General features: G+C 39.7%; 1 protein-coding gene across 5 annotated transcripts in view; it reads right to left on the bottom strand.

Annotated features, from left to right (window-relative positions):
- The window catches only part of SEMA5A (semaphorin 5A), a 349,647-nt gene that overhangs the window by 233,494 nt on the left and 102,562 nt on the right, over nt 1–13,591 (bottom strand). For all 5 annotated transcript variants that reach the window (XM_075084299.1, XM_075084302.1, XM_075084298.1 and 2 more), the window contains one exon: nt 10,764–10,961. In XM_075084299.1, the coding sequence (XP_074940400.1) occupies nt 10,764–10,896 (133 nt within the window). In that variant the 5' untranslated portion in view covers nt 10,897–10,961. The remainder of the gene's footprint in view (nt 1–10,763; nt 10,962–13,591) is intronic.

The following is a 13,591-nucleotide window of genomic DNA, read 5'->3' as shown; positions in this document are numbered from 1 at the left end:
AGGTAAGGAGCCACGAGAAGGTATGCCACATAAAAACATAGGCAGTTCAGTGCTAATGAAGGGTGCTGAAGCAAGATCCAGAGAGTTTAAAAAAAAATTTTCAGGGAATGTTCTGTTCCAACAGCACCATAGTGAGAAAACAGCCAGGTTCACATGAGAGCTTTAAAAGACAGGGAAGCCTGGGGGACAGCATATGTATGGAAAGACTATGCTATGCAAGATCTAGATAGAGGGCACAGAGGGAAAGACCAGAAGAACAACGCGAACGCACCGCGGTGAGGACAAAGGGGAAGAGAAAACCTCAGGAAAATGCAAGAATTATTATCCTGCACCAGACTTACGTTCCTTCTGTTTCAATATCCTGTTTGCATCAGCTGCTAGTTCAAGATGCCCCAGGAAAAAAAGGTATAAGGAGCCTGCTGTACACAGCAGTGGTATTATCAATCAAGTCTTAATATTATGTCTCAGTCCAATCTCTAAATGTGAGGAATGGTCTAAAACTGAAACATATAATTTAAGAGCAGAAGAGGGGGAGGAGAGAGTCCAGAAAGCTAATCAATGCAAGTGACCTAAAATAAAAAATTTATAAAAAGGCTGTGAGAATTCTGAGGAGAAAGGAGAACCATCACTGAACAAAGGAGGATGAAGCAAGAGAGGGTTTCACCCAATTTACACTGTAAACCACGTTGCAGGTCAGCTGATCCACACTTCAGGATAGGGACTCATTCAGCAGCATAGACAGAGAGGAGCATGCTATCATAATAAGGATGTTTTCTGAGGTGTGAAAACTATACTGTGAACCTCAGCTGTGTTTTGACGCATGGAAATACTACTTGCTGCATCTGCCCTTCCCCATACCAGAGAAAGATTTATTTTACCCTGGGGAGGTTCTGCCAGTCAAAAACCATTAACTTCACACCTCAGCCAGCACAGAGCCCACATGCTCTTCCCAGCGAGTGCAGCTCCCCCTTCCAGTCACCAGTTCTGGCCCCTGCGCTATCACTGCCTGCCTTCCTGAACATGATGCAGAGGGACACACTGACTGCCTAACACACTTGACACCCTCCGTCATGCCCTCTCTTCAGAGGGGCTTAACCTTTCACTTTCTAATACTTAGATGCTGGCTTTGGCAACTGGTCACCAAATTAATTTTGAAGGAAATCACGCTGTATGGTTATGGGAAACTGGTATTCGGTCCCGACATGGACTTTTGTAAAGAAACGCTGCTCAATTTTTTTATAGGTGTAGTAGGGAACAGAAGCATAAAGCCAACTGCCTATAGACAGTTATAATAATGCTGTGTTATTTTTATGGGCAATATCTATGTTTCAGTTAGCAACACCTTGTTTCTAATTTGTCTTGCAATGACTCATTCTTATTTACATTGGCATACAAATGTACTAAACTTCTTCATTTACATTATTTTAGCATAATACAATTTCTTGATTCTATCAAACCTGCCCAAGACTATAGCTCTTAAAGTATTTTCTGGTCTGAAGATATTCCATGCAAAAAATCCCAAGATCAACACGTCATACTGTAACACAAAGGACATACAGGGTAAAGCCTGACGCTGATCTTGGTAAGAGCTTCAAGCCAGGATTTGAAAGCAGAACACACTACCCACCCCCTCTGGTCCCCCGCCTCAAAAACAAAAAGATGCCCCTAAGCCAAAAAAAAGGAGATGACAAGCAAGAAAAACAAAAGGAAAAACCACAACCCCACAAATAACAGAACAGCACTTCTCTTTGTAGAAATTATTTTTGTTCTAAAAGGCACTGTGAAATTCCAGGTATTCATCATTATTAACAACTACTTTAGCCGATTTACTGTAGAGCTAGTTGTAAAATGGTGAGCTCCTAATTCTCAGAAATGGTAGAGATGAACTGCACTTCTTTGCCCAGAAAGCCTTCAGAACAAAACCTGAAGTGAGCACTGTAAGTGGAAAGACAAGCTTAAGACAAGTCAAGCGTGGTCTCACCTGAATGTGACAAATTACCACGTAACAAGCGAGTATCTACCACGTTCAGCCACACAACCAAAATCAGCTACTATTCAGCATCTTAGTGCCTTGTCGATAGCAAATGAGTAGCGCCACAGAAGGGAGGCAGAAAAGAAAGCATGTGAAAAAAATGACTCTGAAGAAGCACTGGCTGCACTTCTCTACTTCCACCCATTCTGTCAAATCAACACAAAGTATCTCTGAAAGTTTATTTAAGAAACTGAGCAGGGAAAGGGAAAAATTTACAGGTTTTTACTCCATGCCTCTAAGATTCCTGAAAATTGTAGGGTTCCAGGCAAGGCCAGGGGTGGGCCAGGGTTTCCCCAGATCTCTCAGCTGAAGCAATAGCCAGCAGAAGGCGATTTTCAGTGACAGGCAGTAAGGGCAGCAGGTACTGCTGAGTGAGTGCAAGACAGGCCCCAAAACACTGCACAGAACCTGGATGGGAAGACCACTGGAACGACACTTTCCAGAAATTTGGTCACTACCAAGTACGAAGAGAGTTATGCAAGATCAGAAGGCCAGTAACTGCAATTGTCACCATGTTTCATGAACTAGCAGTCTAGAATACTTCAGGAGAAGTAAGTGAGAAGAACTGAATTAAGGATGTTTCTTGTGAAACGTAGAGCCGTGCTTCTGCCGCTGCTGTGAGAGGCCAGGCAGGCTGCATGGGCACCCTCGTCGTCAGTGGTGGAGCTCACAGGGCCACCCGCTCCACACAGCACAACTGCATCCTGCTGGGCTGTGACAACTGTGCAACCATGAGCTCTGTGAAGAGCTGGGCACAAATGGGTTACACCGAGGCAAGTTAAAAAGGGACAACTCTCAGCTCCTCAGCCATGCAATGCTAACTAGCCATATACATGCTCTTCCTCTTCAGTCAACACTCGTTAGCTTTGGACATGTAGCAATGCAGTCCCTGAAGAGGGAGAACCACCAAATTCACAAGAACCAGCGTGGAGGTTATGCATAAAGAACTTAAAACTTCAGCAAAGCATAATTTACACTGTGCCAGATGATTTAGAAACAATCAATATGCTTCATTACTCATTGGCAAAGGGTCTGGAGAACAAGCTTACGAGGACTGGCTGACCGACCTGGAGTTGTTTATTCTGGAGGAGGCTGAGGGGAGACCACCTCGCTCTCTACAACTTCCTTTCAGGTAGTTGTTGTGAGGTGGGTGTTGGTCTCTTCTCCCAAGTTACTAGTGAAAGAACGAGAGGAAACAGCCTCAAGTTGCACCAGGGGAGGTGTAGATTGGATACATGGAAAAATTTCTTCACTGAAAGAGTGGTCAGGCATTGGAACAGGCTGCCCAGAGAGGCAGTAGAGTCACCATCCCAGGAGGTGTTCAAAAAATGTGTAGACGTGGCACTTTGGGACATGGCTTAGAACACATGGCAGTGTTGGGTTGGCAGCTGGACTTGATGATCCTGGAGGCCTTTTCCAACCTTAATGATTCTATGGTTCTGTGATTAATGATGATTCTATGATTCTGTGATTAATGCCTTTTTCAAGGGGTAGATCAGTAGAATATTCACACTGGCAGCTGTCAATAGAAGGGATAGAGTATACCTTAAACATCTTATGAAAAAAAATTAAAATACTGTCTGGTGGGAAAAAAAAAGAAATAGAGAAAAATTAGACCAATATTTTATTTCCTCTTTTCTTTAAACACAGCAAAACTTCTAGGAGATGATAGAACTTCAGCTGCTTAGTAGCTCTATTTCTTCATTGCTGTTCTGTTTCTTTATCATATTCCATTTTGACTGTTTTACAACCTTTCAGTAAAAATGCCCTTCTCCATTAAAAGTACATCTCCTTTCAAGAAGAAGGGAAAAAAAAAAAAAACCAAGAAAACAGATTTTAATTCCATCTGCCCACTTTGTACAGCTAGTGGAATGTGGCAGGAGCCTCTCACTCATTCTGCTGCTTCGTTAACAACCAGGAAATTTCACACGCTCCAAACCTCCATATTAGTGCAACAGGATGAAAAATCATGAAAAGGTTGTGGAAAGGTTCATAGGACAATGTCTGTGCAGCTCACTAACCATTGCAGCCACTGCTGGCTTCCAGTTATCAGAAATGTATTAAAATTATTAACATTCTGTGATGGTCCAGCACTTGGCTGGGATGCCAAAAGAACTGTAAATTGATGCTTGCTTTAAAACATGATCCCTTCCACCAATTTAAAAAAAAAAAACCCACCCCACCAAAAAAAAAACCCAACTTTGCCAGTGTACACATCCTTTGCTTAGAGAATTCAGTCCTTTTCATAGCCTGGTCTTTATGGGAATGCACACCAAAGATACTGTGTGATTCAGAGAAATAGTAAGGGGATAGTATCCTTCAGTTTTGAAAGCTATAATTTTTAAAATTAACAGTAAGCTGTTGAAAGTTGCCATTCCCCAGCAGGCACTTAGTCTCCTGTACAAAAGTAAAGTTGAACCTGATTCAATACAGAAAATACACAACTGGTGGAAGAACTATTATCCTCCTTAAGAGGGGCTGGTTCTTGGCAGGGTAGTACAAGCAATCTCATAGTCCTATTGTCTAGACAAAGCAAGGTTGCAATATTTAGCAATCAACATTTCTTCACTGATGAATCATCTTTATTTAAAGAAAAATCCAAAAGAAGATAGGGGGTGGAAAGCAATATACCTCAGTCCCACTGCTGAAGCTGGCAGGAGGACTTCAAAGTATATTTTTGAAAACTAGTGGGAAGAGAAGGAAAAAGCAATAAAAAGTGGGCAGTTTCATAGACTACTATTAGTTTGAACATTAGTTTGCAGCAAGATTAGGGGAAAGGGAAGAGAGCACAAACAAAAAGAAGTTCACACACCATGTATCCTCCTTCATTCAGCCCACCTGTTATTTCTTCTTGGCACATGTTAAGTGCACGCACTCCATACACAAACCACATGATAAAACAAGCAGAGCGATATATTGAGTCTATATTGCTTAGACAAACATCAAATGAGGGAATTCTGTGGTGGTTAGACAATAAGGTTAAGAAAATATATTTCTTAGTATCCCCGAACCAAGGAATCAAAAAATAACTACGCTATTTTTCTTTGCTGGTTAACCTCAAGTAGAAATGAAGGGTTTATGTTCATTTCTTCTATGGATAGAGTTGTTATTTTTAAGCATGTTTATTCAATAGATAACTTTTTTACAGCACAGCATGTATTTAAAATATCACTAAATACAGCTTCTAAAATTATGTCAACGGATGGTTTTTTGTTGAGACATCACAACCTTAAATTCTGATTACTTTATGGGAGCATAAGAGAATGAGATTTGCCCCAGAGCAGATGATCTCAGCTGTACCCTCAACATCAGTTCAGTCCAGTTCACAGCTACACTTTATTTCTGATAGAAAAGCCTAAGAAATTCGGCCTTACACAGGTTAACTGCAGAGCAGTCAATACTTACAACTTTACACCTGAAATCGGAGTTGGGTCAATTTTTTTCCAGCTTATTCTCACACACCACTAAGCAGTTGGGATGGCCCCTTCTGTTCTACCTGACAGATGAGGTCTGCCTACAGCACGAGTCTTCAGCTGAGTGTGCGCATTTTGACAGGTCTGACAGCTTCAAAGTTCAGCAAATGTTTCGGAGGAAACAAGGTGCTACTGTAACTACTTTTACACTGGGGTTTTTTTGTGTTTTGTTTTTTTTAAATCAGTAATAAAATAGGAGCTCCATCTAGCACAGAGGTTCTGTGGAGAGTGTGGCTAAATGCTTTGAAACCTATGGAAATATTTAGCCAAATGTTACACTATTCAACTGATTTGTTTTGTTTTTTGCACATGAATAGTTCAACTTTTATAAACAGTCATTTCTCACAGGCATCTTATTTTTCTAGACACTGTTTGCCTGTGATCTACCCCTCACTGCTCCTACCCAGAGGAAATTTGGTTTCCACAGCCTTTTCTAACTATTTAGGTTAAACACATCCCTTTACTATATTATGAGAGTGTGTTTTCCAAGAAGTTGACTATCAGTAAACCCTAATACACTTTACAGAGCTAATACTTCATATCTACATGCACATGAAAGCACATTGTGATAAAATAAAATTTAATAAAAATGAAAATTTTAAGGCTCTATCTTTAATGGCCAGCTTATTTCAGTCCTTTTTCTTTTTTAAATTATTTCAAACATATATATATTATTTACATGCTGTAAACATATGAAAACATATGCAAAGACCAATAATCTCATACTATGAGTCTGTGTGTCCATTCTGTCATCCGCACCTTGTTTCCTTGCACCCAATTCTAGAAGTTGCACACAGTTTCTAACCTCTTGACTCTAATGCTAGCATAGCTGATGAATCCTCAGTACGTGCATGTAACATATGCAGACAGATTTTTTTTTTTTTTTTTAAATAACTTTTATTTTTAAAGCTTGAATTTCAACAGATTAGAGTACCTTTTCACATCTGGAGGCAGATGACTCCTTGGAGAGAAAGGAACTTAAAAGGGGGACTACGTGTCATCACAGTTAGTCCCACCATATAAAACACTGAACTGCATGCTACGGGGCTGATCCTGCCAATCTGTCCTGTACTTAGAGGCCTGCCTTTATATAAATCTGATCTCTGTGATAGTTCCTACCAACTTTGAATAATAATAAAAGGAAATTTCCAGCTTCCAGGGAAGACACAAAGTGCCTTATTCTAGTCTAGGGAAGACCTATGACAACAGATTTTAGAGCTGAAACATTTTCAGATCTGCAGTAGACTTTCTTACTTATTACAGTTTCTGGGAGAGAGAAAAGATGCGTTATGCATTACTACCATTCATTATGCAGATAAAAAAATTGCAACATGATTATTACTACTGTGTATGAGAGACATAAAATGAAAGAGATTTTTAAATCACTTCAAAAATCCTTTGAAAGCACATGCATTTCCCCTGCTTCTGCAAATTGTCTTTCCTCTTCCACAGGCAAACAAAATACTTGAGTAAATGTTCGCAACTGGTGGGTGAAATCCATGCCGTTTGATATCAGGAGATATATCACGGTCTTTCAGCTAAAACTATTTAGCTGAGAAAAATCAGTGATAGATATAGTATATGCTTCTCTATAAAAGGTAGCTTGACAGGATCATCACCTAAGTGAGCAGTTTTTGATGGGCAGTGGGAAAGAAAGCTCTTTCAGGAGATACACTCCCTTTCCATATTTCACCATGACAACTCTTGAGGACTACTTTTTCTTTTTATTAGATTTTTGCAGCTGTTCACTCATACACTACGCCAGACTCTCACTACTTTAGTTTTATTTAATAGTTTATACTCCATCTACCATGCCTCTCAGAGGAAGACAAATCAAATAAGTACACTGCTATTTTGGCATACCAGAAACTACAGAAAAAGGCTTTAGTCAGTTATAAATAAAACAAAAGAGTTGATATCTCTGTAAAGTTAGCACTGAGTTTACAAGCCTTAAAGTACCTACCACTCAATACCACTCAGCTTTGGTTGATGTTCAGCATCCCACACAGCATTTAGCTCTATTATAAGATGACTTTACAGAATAGGGTATTAATGCAGCATTCAAATTAAAGGTTTCGTAGCTGTTAAGAATTGATTTCAGGACTCTGCGTTGGTCTAGCAGCACTTGTAATGTCAATAGATGCAGAGGGCATTTTCCTACAGGCATTCATGAAGGCAGTAAATGATGCAGGAAGAATACAGGAGCCGGGAAGAGGGCTGGCTGAATCCTACAACCTCCGATGGCAGGATTCAGTCACAGAATAGCTCTTCTCACACGCAACTCTCTTGTTATACTTTGATACCCCAAGTAGTCCATTCCAACACACAGGTTCAAAGACAACCTTCTCAGACATCTCTCCCTTCAGTCTCATATCTTCTGTTTTCCCTTCATTAGCAGTCCTGCAACTACAAGTCAACTGCTGCGTTCCCACACCAGTTATGTTACCTAGCTATCACATACTGTATGCTGCATTGCAAAAGTGTTTCTTCGTGTACTTTCTATGATTTACTGATGATTCCCGACACGTTATTGTGTTGAGTATAAACTACAGCTTGTCAGAATATTTTTAAGTGACGGAAAACTTTTCTGAGATATGTCAGTTCATAAAAGCTAAGGTATGTCATAGATATGCAGTGATTAATTATATTTTACCGCAAGGGTCAAAGGGAGTCTAGCATTGAAAATCTTACTAAAACTCATAGTAACAATCTGACAATAAATGTTTCTATATAATTGCATTTCCCACATATATTTACAGCAAAAAGGAACTGGTTATGTTCAGTAAACTAGCTGTGACACTACTTCTGGCTACATCAAAAGATGCAAATAAAACAGGATGACAGAAGTGGTCTCTGTCCCAAAAAGCCTTAGCATAGTAACTTAGAACTGGAAGGACATCACTAGAAATTAAATATGACCGAAAACAATAAATGCATAAAAGGCAGGATCAGGCTACAATTCAAACGACTCCCTAAATGTTGTCTGAATCAGAGTCCTAAACCAACAAATTTTTAATCAACTTTTAGCACATAGCTCTGGTAATGAGTCTCAATTATTCACTTTTACAGTTGCATATACCAAAAAAAAAAGTGCATGCAGTGATCCCTTAGTTTGTGAGATTAAGCAGTTAAGTGCCAGAATTTTAACTGCGCTACTTTAATTTACAACATTGTGTATGCGCATTATGATAAAAATAACATTTTTAACTAAATTATCCACACAACATGAATGCTAAGAAAAACAGATATTTCATCAGAATAAATCATACTATTCAGTCCATCAGTAAATGAGAGATAAAGGTCCCTCCTTCACAACGGACTGATGGTTTGCAGTTCCCAGGTACAGAATGTAACCGCTTTAGTTCATTCTCCAACATACTGGAAAAAGGGACATCTGGCACCATCACCCTTATTAAACCATTAGAATGCCAGAACAAAAATACTTTCTGTAGGAAACACAACATTATTTTCTCTAACTTTATGAAAAGAATGGAAACAAATCTTTTTTCAGTTAAAATTCAATAAATCCTAATTCATTGGAACAGAATAATTACACATGTGCTTTCTTAGAAAAACAGGAGGAATGCAATATGTAATATAATACATCTTAATCCCTACATCCTCATAGCTCCAAACTATTTGGGACTCTAAGTTGCGACACTAATGGGAAAATCTAAATTCAAATAAATAAAATTCAGGTAAGTTATTAAATGCCTCAGTTTTTTTGCAGCAACATCCTCCAAGTGTTCTTTGCTTTGCTCCAGCTGTTCCTCGGTAGTTCACCCCAATACTCAAGACGACAACCACATGTATGAAGAGACTGGCTTGGCAAAGCAAGGAACTCATGGTGGAGCTCCAAAGCAAAAAGGCTGCATGTATGAGGTGTAAGCAGGGACAAGGTGACCAAGGAGGAATTTAGAAACACTGCACGGACATGTAAGGATTGTGCCAGGTTAAACGAAGTTCAATGGGAGTTAAGACTTGCATGGAATGTCAAGGGCAACAAGAGCAGCTTCTACTGCTGCAATAGTAATGAAAGATCAAACAGGGAAAATATAAACCTGTTGCTGAATTGGGCAGGTGATCTAGTGCCAGCAGACACAGATGATGGTGAGGGACTCGATACCTTCTTTGTTTCAGTCTTCACTGACAAAGTCTCAAAAGCATCTGATGTTTAGCAAAGGGGTTCAAGAACTACTAGCAGTAGATATGGCCTAAGTCAGGGATGACTTGCAAGATCTCAACCTATATAAATCCATGGGATCAGACAAGCTGCATCCACAGACACCGAGATAAATGGCCACTCTTAATTTCTGAGAAGTCGTAGAGATGAAGGAAGGTCCTCAGTTACTGCAGGAAAACAAATATGGAAACTACACAGGCCAGCCAATCTCACTTAGGTTCCTGGGAAAGTTATGGAGTTAGTCTTCTTGGAAAGCACTTTTCTGGGCATACGGAGGAGAAGGTGACTGAGAACAATCAGCACGGATTTCCCAAGGATAAATCATTCCTGACCAACGCAATTGCCTTCTATAATAAAATGACTAGTTTTAATGGTGAGGGGAGAGCAGGGGACATCATTTATCTTAAAGCTTTCCACACTCTCTCACTGCAAGTAAGGGTGTTACGCTCTGTCTCTTCAGGTGGGCAATCAGATGGGTGAAAAGCCGGTTGGATGATCAAGCCCAGAGAGTAAATGTTTAATGGACCTTACTCCATCATAAGGCCGGTAACAAGTGGAATATCACAAGGCTTTATCCTGGGGCCTGTCCTGTTTTAACGCCTTAATCAACGACCAAGGGGAGGGAACAGAATGCAGTCTGTAAAGTTTGCCGATAACACCAAATTCAGAGAAAGAGTTTATAAGCTTGAGGGCAGGGCTGCTGTCCAGAGGGACCTAGCTAGGCTGGACGAATGGGCCAAGAGCAACCTCATTAAATCAAGCGTACACATGCAGAGTCCGGCACCTAGAAAGCAACAATCCATGCAGCAGTACAGGATGGTTTGAATCACAGAGGAAAATGAGTCACGCACCTTTAAATGACACATTCAGCACCAAACTGTGAACAAACCTTACAAGCCTAATTGTATTTAACTTGTATGGCATACAGTCCAGGTTACTATATAGCAGCGCCGAATACACTTTAGGGTTTTTTTTTTTTTCCATAACATTATACATTAAAAACAGAGGTTTCCATGAAGCGATTACACAGTCCTTCGCCTACTTCTGGAAAAGCATTTTTGTGCTTACCGCTTACCTTTGTATGCAATAACTGGGTGCTCAGCTCTGTGGCAGCGGCTATCTTCTGTTGTTGTTGGCTCCAGTATTCCTAATACCCCAAGTCCTGCCAACAGCAGCGAAAGGAGGCAGCTTCCTGTCATGGTGGTCATGCTGTCCTCCACAGCAGTCGCTTCTTTAACTGGCTACTCCTCTTGCACTCATGTGGGAAAAGCACCTGGAGAATTCAAAAAAATGTACTTAAGCACAAGAGCAAAAAACAGAAAAGATTAGACACTTCTTGATGTCTAAATCAAAACAAAACAACATAGCTTTCTGTCTGTGTAGTATTTGATTCCTCAGAAGTATGCTATCAGCTGCCCCTCTGTTTACTCCATAAACATATCATCAGTTAAACAATTTAGGAATATTGATTTCTTTTATCACCCAGCAAGATTCAAAAACTGTTATTCATTCCCCCTCTCTTCTACTTTAAAGTTTCATTTTGCAATGTCTGTGGGGAAAATATTGTTCTGCAACATTTTTGTTTATTTTTTTTTAGATACAGCAAATGTATCTAAATCTATGTTCCACATTCACTTGGATCCACTGCCCCTTGCTCTGCCTTCCTCACAAAGGGAAGAGTGCTTTGACTTCTTGTGAATATAAGGTATGAAAGTAATTGCTGCTTCACGTTACTATTTTGACAAAACAACAGCTCTAGAGCATGTATTTTTTGCCTATCTGTAGAGTATATACAGCACAGCACAGCAAGCTGTAGGACAAGGTTCACCTCAATGCTCTGACAATGTATTTTTGCTTTACAGGAGGGAGGGTCACTCGTTCTGACATTGGCATAATCCCTACCTGTTTGCGAAGACTGATGACAAGGTTGCATGTTGCAGATTCTAATGCTGAAGACCCCTTTCTACTAAAATCTAGACATCAGTCAACGATATAATTGTTTTCACTCAGCACCAGAATAAAGTTGAAGTTTCAACTCCCTGGTTTTTTGGAATGTCCAATAACCAGACACGTACTTAATAAGTAACAGAATATTCATGGCGTCAACATCATTTCAGGTCCAACCCAACTTCTTTAGCTTTATCATAGAAAATATCTGATGTAGTAACAACCTAATGCTGCGACTCAACTTTTGTCACTAGCAGCTTTACTGAGTCCCACAAGCTTGCTTGCTGATAGCACACAGTTATGAGACATTGCTGCCTTTCATGGGGGAAGACTGCAGATTTGAGACAACTCCATAATGGCAGAAATGTCATTCTGCTAATTAATGGAGCAATTCAGGAAAAAATAATCAGCAATATTGACTTCTTATACATTTGATCTCACTGCAGCATGCTGTTTAATAACTTTATTTTTGTATAAAAATAAACATCCTAAACACATGAAACATAGGACCGTTAATTAAAAAATACTCCACAGTAAGACCAGTGTGTTTTAAAAGCTACACTCAGAAGCAGAATGGGTAGTAAACATTGCTCCCTAACATTACTGTAGCACCAGCCATTATAAAATGAACTGCTCTTCTCTTACCACTTTTATTTTGCTGCCTTTAGAAGCCTCCCAGCTAAGACCTGGACACATCGAATCCTCATTAATTTAAACTTAAATAAATAGATCAAAGACATAATACATCTGAGCGGTACATAAATTTAATAGTCAATTTTAGCTTCTCTGCTCAATTTGCTTATATTTCAGAAAAAAAAGGGGGGAAGCTTCTAGGCAGTTAAATTCATATTCCTACCTTTCTAAGTAGTATGTTTTATGATGTCATGTTCCAATATGAATCTGTCCCTATAAATTGCTTGTGGCTCACAGCAGGCAGTATCTGCTCATAGAAATTCTGTGCACTCACATATATAGGGGCATAAAGCGCCTGTTCCAATGTTTTGGTAGTCCATTTTCTGCAAGGGTGACATTTTGAGCATTATGCACTATTCTTACTCAAATTCAATGAGTTTATGTGGGTTATATCATAGCTAATGGATATTACAGATCATAGAAATTACGTTACTAACAGCTAGTTCTAATTCAGGTTTCTGTAAGATTACGTATGTGTATTTAGGAAGCAAAACGTAGGACAGATACCACATCACAGACTCTCAAAAGCTGTTTTTCTTGCGCACAGTACAGCAGCAGGTATTAGAACACCTAGGAATATGGTACCTTCACATTAACCAAATATAAACTTTTAATTTGTAAAGACTCAGAAATACCCATAAATGTGTGAATATAATGGAGAGAAATTAAACAAGAGTAAAATGAAGCATCTGTACTGGAAGGTCAGCCTTCCCTGTCTCCCTGGCTGTAAATGAAGCTCCATGGTCTTTATGTAACCAGGCTCTTACACCCCAGCCAAAAAGCAGCTGTACCCAGGACACAACAAAAAGAGAATCCTGTTTCTCCAGAAACAAAGAAAAGGACCAGAACTCTTCATCCAGATACTAAATCTGTACGTAGTTATGGAGGCCGTGGTTTCCATTACAAAAATGATATTGACTTTTATGGGACTAATGCTGGTATGAATAAGGATTAAGATGTAAATATGGACAGGTCTGATGAATTATATCCTGCAGGTATCAAGAGGATTTCTCCCTGCCTATCCCCTGTGTGCAGAACTCGGTAACAGAAGCAAAGATTCCTTCACAAAAATACCTTTCCTCAGCCTCTAAATCCAGAGCATCTTCTGGAAAGACAGGCTACTCGCCATGGTTGGTCTCTGACATAGCTGTTTACATGCATAGTCATGCTGTGGGAGAATTTTGGGGATGAAGAATTTTTCTCCTACCTAGCTGAACTCCTCTCTCACCACATGCATCTCACATGATAAGAAAGGAGGCAGGA

The sequence above is a fragment of the Phalacrocorax aristotelis genome, chromosome 2, assembly GCF_949628215.1.
Source record: "Phalacrocorax aristotelis chromosome 2, bGulAri2.1, whole genome shotgun sequence".
In the NCBI taxonomy this organism is placed as follows: domain Eukaryota; kingdom Metazoa; phylum Chordata; class Aves; order Suliformes; family Phalacrocoracidae; genus Phalacrocorax; species Phalacrocorax aristotelis.
Note: the sequence above shows the minus strand (reverse complement) of the source record. Positions and strands in the feature narration are given on the sequence as shown.